A 6,331-nucleotide genomic window follows, 5' to 3' on the forward strand; every position below is an offset into this window, starting at 1 on the left:
AAATGTAAATATAGATTTTTAACTTACGTATAGTACATGTAATATATCACCGCTGAATAATACGTCATCGATTTTTTCGCTTACCTTGCTAAGATATCAAGATTTTATTACCTATGGTAGAGACAGAGATATGGAGATATGAAGGATACACATAATAGAGTAGCATCTTAATCGACACAAAACAATAAGAATTTTCTTTACGTAATTGGATCTTTGGTTCACGTACCAGGATATCATGAAGTTAGTTTTGGAGATAGGGATAACAAGGCTGCGCTATCTCTTGATTGAAATAATAAGATCACAACTATTAAGCCTTACTCCTTGAAGATGTCGTGGCTCTTTAGGATAGACAACGTGTGTAAAAAAGGTTGCGTATATATCTACATAGACATCAGTATCTCTTTAGATATAAAAGTTTTTAAAAGTTCAGCGGCACGTTTCTGCTGACTATAGGAGATGTCTATCACAAGCTACGTGTACGTGTGAGTGCTTATCTATATATCATTTGATATAAAATTTTAAAAGTTCGGTGTGACCTCTTTTTCTGGCTCATGGAGACGCCGTGACGTCAATTAGAGAGTCTCCAACAAAGGATACATATATTAAAGCATACTCACCAAAAAGATTATAGCTATCTTATGTAATAGAAAACTCAAAATCTTTGTAATAAGCTAGCAATGTAACTTAAAGAAGTAACTAACTCTTTTAGATATTATACGTGTCTATGGTCTATCTATAATCAATACATTGTATGTATTGTCGAGCCAACACGTTACATGCATTGGCGAGGTGTCTATGGTCTATCTATAATCAATACATTGTATGTATTGGCGAGCCAACACGTTACATGCATTGGCGAGACACGTGCACCTACATGGCGTCAACGATGACGACAAATTAAGTATGATTACATAGAGATGAAATATTTAAAGATAGGACACAAACTATACCCTAATTAGAAAAATAAAAATATAGAAGTACAAAATATTTATCTAATATAAATAATCCTAGTTTTCTTAAAAAAATATTGAAGAATCAATATTGATGTGCCATAACACCAAAACTTTGAAACAATGGTGAAATACGGAGAGAGAAAGGAGAAATCCTACCCCAAAAAACCTAACAAGGCATAGGAAAAACAGAAAAACCCTACTCTAGGACACAAGAAACAAAATCCTACAAAAACCCATCCTGCAACCCAAAATAACCTCACAGAGAAAAGAGGGTCCTATTTTTCATTTTGAACCCGGAACATCCGCAGCCTTCCAAGGCCGCCCCTCCCACCCACTATTTCTTCCCCTCGCTCCCACTCCTCCCCTTTCTTCTTCCTTCCTTCTCTCCTCCGCCCCCTGAGGGCTGAGGATATCCTCCCTCCAACCCATCCACCTCACGAGGAATCCGCACTTGCTTTTGCTCGGCAATTTATTGCTCAGGGTTCTTGCTGGGTGGTGGGAGCAGTAGTTCACAAGAGCGAAGCTGTTCTTGTGTGCGTGGTTCTATGCCTGCTTGCTTGGCGTGGGGAGGAGGAGGCGGAGCAGTGGGAGTTGAGGGGTGCAGGTTCCGGCATTGCTGAGGCGGCGCGAGAAGATCAGGCTATGTCGGAGGCCGACCGGGTACGCCTCCGCGCGGCGGCGCTGGCGCTGCAAGACGATGGGGTAAGGGACAAGCCGGACGCCAAGGCTAACGTCTTCGCGGATCTTGGCTCGCCGGTGTCGCCGCTGCGGCCGCGGGCGAGCGTGGCGACGTCGTCGTCCTCGTCGTCCGGGTCGGCCAAGTCCCCGGTGCCGTCGAATGCTGGGATGGCGGGCGGGAGGAGGCACTCCGGCGAGCTAGTGGCGGAGTGCAACCCGCCGCGGATGACGGGGCACCGGCGGTGCGGATCTGGGCCGTTGATATTCTCCGGCGGCAGCAGCGGGGGGAGCGGCGGCGGCGGCGGGGACCGTGGGAGCACGGCGAGCTCGCCGATGCTGAATGCGCTCCCCACCGGGAACATCTGCCCGTCCGGGCGCATCCCGGCGGCGGCGGCCGCGCCGCCTCCGCCGCGCTCCCGCCCGGACGTGCTCGGATCCGGCACCGGCCACTACGGCCATGGGAGCATCATGCGCGGCGCGGGCATAGCCCCCGCCAGGAGCAGCATTGACTCCCCGTCGTCCCTCGGACACTCGTCGAGGTCGCCGTGGAGCTCCCCAGCAAGCGGCGGGAGCCTTCAGGAGGTGACCCGTTTGGGGAACGAGTGGTACAAGAAGGGCAAGTACGCGGAGGCGCTCCGCCACTACGAGCGCGCCGTGTCGCTTTGCCCCGAGAGCGCCGCGTGCCGCGGCAACCGAGCCGCAGCGCTCATAGCACTTGGCCGGCTCGCCGACGCGCTCCACGAATGCGAGGAGGCCGTTCGGATCGACCCTGCCAGCGGCCGCGCCCACAGCCGCCTTGCCGGCGTCTGCCTCCGGTAAGCCTCCTGCAGTTTTCCGGCCTCCACCATTGCGCTACAATCTGTACTAGATTCTGGAAGCTTATATATGCGTCATAGATCCCTGTTTCTTGCTTCGATTTTGTTCTCCCGAGTTCATGGTTGCACCTGCATGTTGCTGTTGCTTTCTTGGATGGCTTTCCCTGTGAGCGAGACCAAGGGGAAAGCAACATGAGTGTTGCGCCTTTCACTTTTCCTTTCCATTGAGGCCGTCAGATTTAGTTCTGCAATTGCTACTATGCTTGGTCTTCACACCCAAAATTCGTTTTATTCACCTCGCTGGATGAAAAAATTGTTTTGTTCCCTCATTTTTTGCAACTCAAAGAGCTCAGTTATTTGTTGATTGACCTGAATATGTGAGGAAAGCTACAATATTGTCTTGCTTTGATTGTGGGTGAAATTGGCGTTAAAGGTTCCCATCACACAATGCTGATGGAAGGGTGTCTGCTTAGCTGTACTTTGTAAGGTTGCTTGGTGGCCATTTTGTCAGGTTCATTGGATTTAGACCACACAATGCTGAAGCATACTGAATTTTTGTTCCTAATTTTGTTTAAACTATACATTGTCCTTACTCTCCCCTGGAAGAAGACCACACAATGCTGGTGCATCATGAATTTCTGTTCCTAATTATATTTAAGCTGTACATTGTCCTTACTCTCTCCTGGAAATAGGGATTAAATTCGGACAGATGATATGCTGCAATTCTGTGCACGGTTGCTGAAATTCTGTGACGGCTTGCATTGTTGCAGGTTGGGGATGATTGATAAGGCCCGGAGGAACTTCACCCAGGCGGGTCATCTTCAGCAGTCTGATCCTCTTGAGTGGCAGAAGCTGCAGGAGGTGGAGATGCATCTGGGCAGAAGCACTGATGCACGGAAAATTGGGGATTGGAAGAGTGCATTGAGGGAAGCTGATGCTGCCATTGCTGCTGGCGCTGACTCCTCTCAGTTGGTAATGACTTTGACTTGCCCATGGTTTATGTTTTTTATGCAGTGCTCAAAATGTTGCTATATTGTTATTTTGGTTGTGGAATTCATATTGACATTGTGCTTTTCGTGTAGCTTCTTGCCTTGAGATCAGAAGCACTCCTCCGACTTCACAAGCTGGAGGAGGCTGAGTCGACTCTTGCAAGCTTGCTGAAATTGGATGGTGCATTGACCTCATCATTAACAGCAGTGAAACTCTCAGGCATGCTCGCTGAGTCATATGTACATATTGTCCGAGCCCAAGTTGACATGGCTTTGGGGAGGTGTGATTATCTAAACTTTATATAATACTTGATTTCCCACGATGCTGTGTCAAAGCAGGTTAGCATTTTTAAACATAATGATTGGTTTATGCAGATTTGAGGCTGCTGTTGCTGCAGCTGAGAAGGCTAGAGATCTTGATCCTGGGAATGCAGAAGTGGGGATGATTCTGAATAATGTGAGGCTAGTTGCTAAAGCCCGAGCCCAAGGAAACGATCTATTTAAAGCTGCCAAGTTTGCTGATGCATCTATAGCATATGGTGAAGGGCTCAAGTATGATCCCTCAAATTCAGTGCTCCACTGCAATCGAGCTGCTTGCTGGTCAAAGCTAGAAAAGTGGGAGAAAGCTGTCAACGATTGCAACGAGGCACTAAAAATACAACCAAATTATACAAAGGCTCTCTTAAGGAGGGCTGCGTCCTACGCTAAGGTAAGCAATGGGCATGAAAAGGGATGTTTTTTGTTCTTGAATGTACTGTTCCATTGACCTTGTATTGTATAATTTTGTTCAGCTTGAGCATTGGGCTGATTGCGTGCGGGATTATGAGGTGCTTCGGAAAGAGCTTCCCAGTGATAAGGAGGTTGCAGAAGCACTATTCCATGCCCAAATTGCCTTGAAGGCGACTTGTGGTGAGGATGTGTCAAATATGAAATTTGGAGGAGAGGTAGAGATAGTAACCAATGTAGAGCAACTCCGTGCTGCCATAGGTTCTCCGGGTGAGTTATTCACTGCTACATATTTCTGTTGTAGTTGCTCGTTCTCACATCAGTTGATAATTCGACACAGATTATAATAAGTTTGACATGGTTTGGAGTATGTCAGAATTGCTTATATTGCCTTGTTTACAATGTTATTGTATATCATATTCCTCCTGTAATTTGTCGCTTATTTTTATTTAGGGGTATCTGTTGTCTACTTCATGTCGGCAATGAACCAGCAATGCACACAAATCACACCTTTGGTGAACACTCTCTGCACTGAATGCCCCTCGGTGAATTTTCTGAAGGTAAGCTACTGATTATGTGTCTCTAGAAGAACTCTGGTAGTAAGATATAGTTAGCAAGCATTTCTAAACAATGAGTTGATGACTAACACTTATTCTCATGTGTGTAACCCTACAGGTAAACGTGGACAGCAGCCCTCTGGTGGCAAAGGCAGAGAATGTTCGGATATTCCCAACATTCAAGATATATAAAGATGGGGTGAAAGTGAAGGAGATGATCTGCCCGACTTTACATGTTCTGCGTTACACCGTGCGTCACTATTCTGTGTCCAGTTCTTGAGAAGCTTTAGGTACTGGTACCCCAATTTCCCATTTTCCTTGATGCATAGAGCTCCCCTTTTCTCCGTCAAACTTGCAGCATTACCAACCTTGGCATTCTCACCACCTGCGTAACTATTCCCATTGAGCATGAGCATAATGAGCTAAGATTGTCGAGTGGAAGAGCCCCCCCCCACCCCTGCTTTTGTTTTTGCCTTTTTTATCGTTCATCCGTTCATATGCCAACCCCATTCAATTCAATACTTTCTTTTTTTCATGTTTCGGGCTCCTTTCACCTCATGTATTTTGATACCCATTTTGATTTACCTCTATCATAGACTCATAGTCCATAGTCCAGCCAGCACCCTGCTTCTCAAGAATGGGAAATGTTTATAATGTTGTCTAGATTTAGCATACATCTTTTAGGGAGGGGGGAGGGAGGCTGCGGGTTTGCGATTTTCGTTACATGTAAATACCTTATAGGAAAAACATGAGAGAAATCCATTGGAAGATTGGTTTCCCTGGAGAGGGGAAAAAAAGAGAGAAATTGTGGCATCAGATTGAGATGAGATTTTGGTGGTTGGGGTCAGGTACAGGGCTAGTATCTATTTTGAGTTTCCATTAGTCTTTGCCTGTCTATCTATCTATGTTTAGAGAGAGAGAGGTTAACTGATGATGGAGAGAGCCAGAGGTTGAGAGGGATGGTTATTGTCCATTGAATATGATGATGACATGTCGTTTTGCTGCTTCTGCTGGCTTTGTGGCACCGATACCATATATATGCTACCATTTCCATGAATAAAAACATCGCAACATTCGTTGGTTTTTTGGTTCTTTCTGCAATCTGCCGTTAGTTCGTCTCCCTGCGCTTTTTTATTTGCTGCTGTTGCTGGCGATGATGGTGTTTCCCATATGTGCAAATGGTAAGCTAATTAGTTAGCATCTGGTCTAGCATCTTTTTTTTATGAAATACCATCTTTTTTCTTTTCTCTGCAGCCAGAATTTGGAAGCGCAATAGCTGCTGTGCTCATCAGGTCCGTGGCCTGATTACTGTGTGAGGTGAGTTGTTCTTGGGAGGTGGCATCAGCGTCAGCAGGCGCTGGTCCCCTGGCCAGGCTGTGTGCTTGCGTGGCAGGCAGCTGGCAGGGGTGCCTCCAAGAGAGAGAAACAGATCGCGTGGCGCGTCCCCCGACGTGCTTAGGAGTGAGAGAAAAAGAAAGAGACTTTTTCTCTCTCTTGGCCAGGCTCCAGGTCTATAGCCTCTAGGGTCTACTGCTGCTACAAGAGTACAGGGAGGGAGAGGCCCCCGCCCCACTGCGCTGGGGGCCACACGTCAGTGGTAAAGGTAGGCTCGT

General features: G+C 46.9%; 1 protein-coding gene across 1 annotated transcript; it reads left to right on the forward strand.

Moving 5' to 3' along the window:
- The first annotated feature begins 1,292 nt into the window (after positions 1–1,292).
- Positions 1,293–5,810, forward strand: LOC120673018 (TPR repeat-containing thioredoxin TTL1-like). Its single transcript, XM_039953694.1, has 7 exons — positions 1,293–2,446; positions 3,217–3,418; positions 3,529–3,716; positions 3,811–4,144; positions 4,227–4,431; positions 4,615–4,721; positions 4,837–5,810. Exons 1-7 carry the CDS (start codon positions 1,596–1,598, stop codon positions 4,996–4,998), a joined length of 2,049 nt encoding a protein of 682 aa, XP_039809628.1. The 5' UTR covers positions 1,293–1,595; the 3' UTR covers positions 4,999–5,810.
- The last annotated feature ends 521 nt before the right edge of the window (positions 5,811–6,331 follow it).

Source organism: Panicum virgatum, chromosome 5N (genome assembly GCF_016808335.1).
Source record: "Panicum virgatum strain AP13 chromosome 5N, P.virgatum_v5, whole genome shotgun sequence".
Lineage (NCBI taxonomy): Eukaryota > Viridiplantae > Streptophyta > Magnoliopsida > Poales > Poaceae > Panicum > Panicum virgatum.

Coding starts and splice junctions, on each gene's coding strand:
- LOC120673018 (XM_039953694.1), top strand. CDS start 1,596: ATGTCGGAGGCCGACCGGGTACGCCTCCGCGCGGCGGCGCTGGCGCTG. Junction 2,447..3,216: donor CTTGCCGGCGTCTGCCTCCG/GTAAGCCTCCTG, acceptor GCATTGTTGCAG/GTTGGGGATGATTGATAAGG. Junction 4,145..4,226: donor GGGCTGCGTCCTACGCTAAG/GTAAGCAATGGG, acceptor AATTTTGTTCAG/CTTGAGCATTGGGCTGATTG.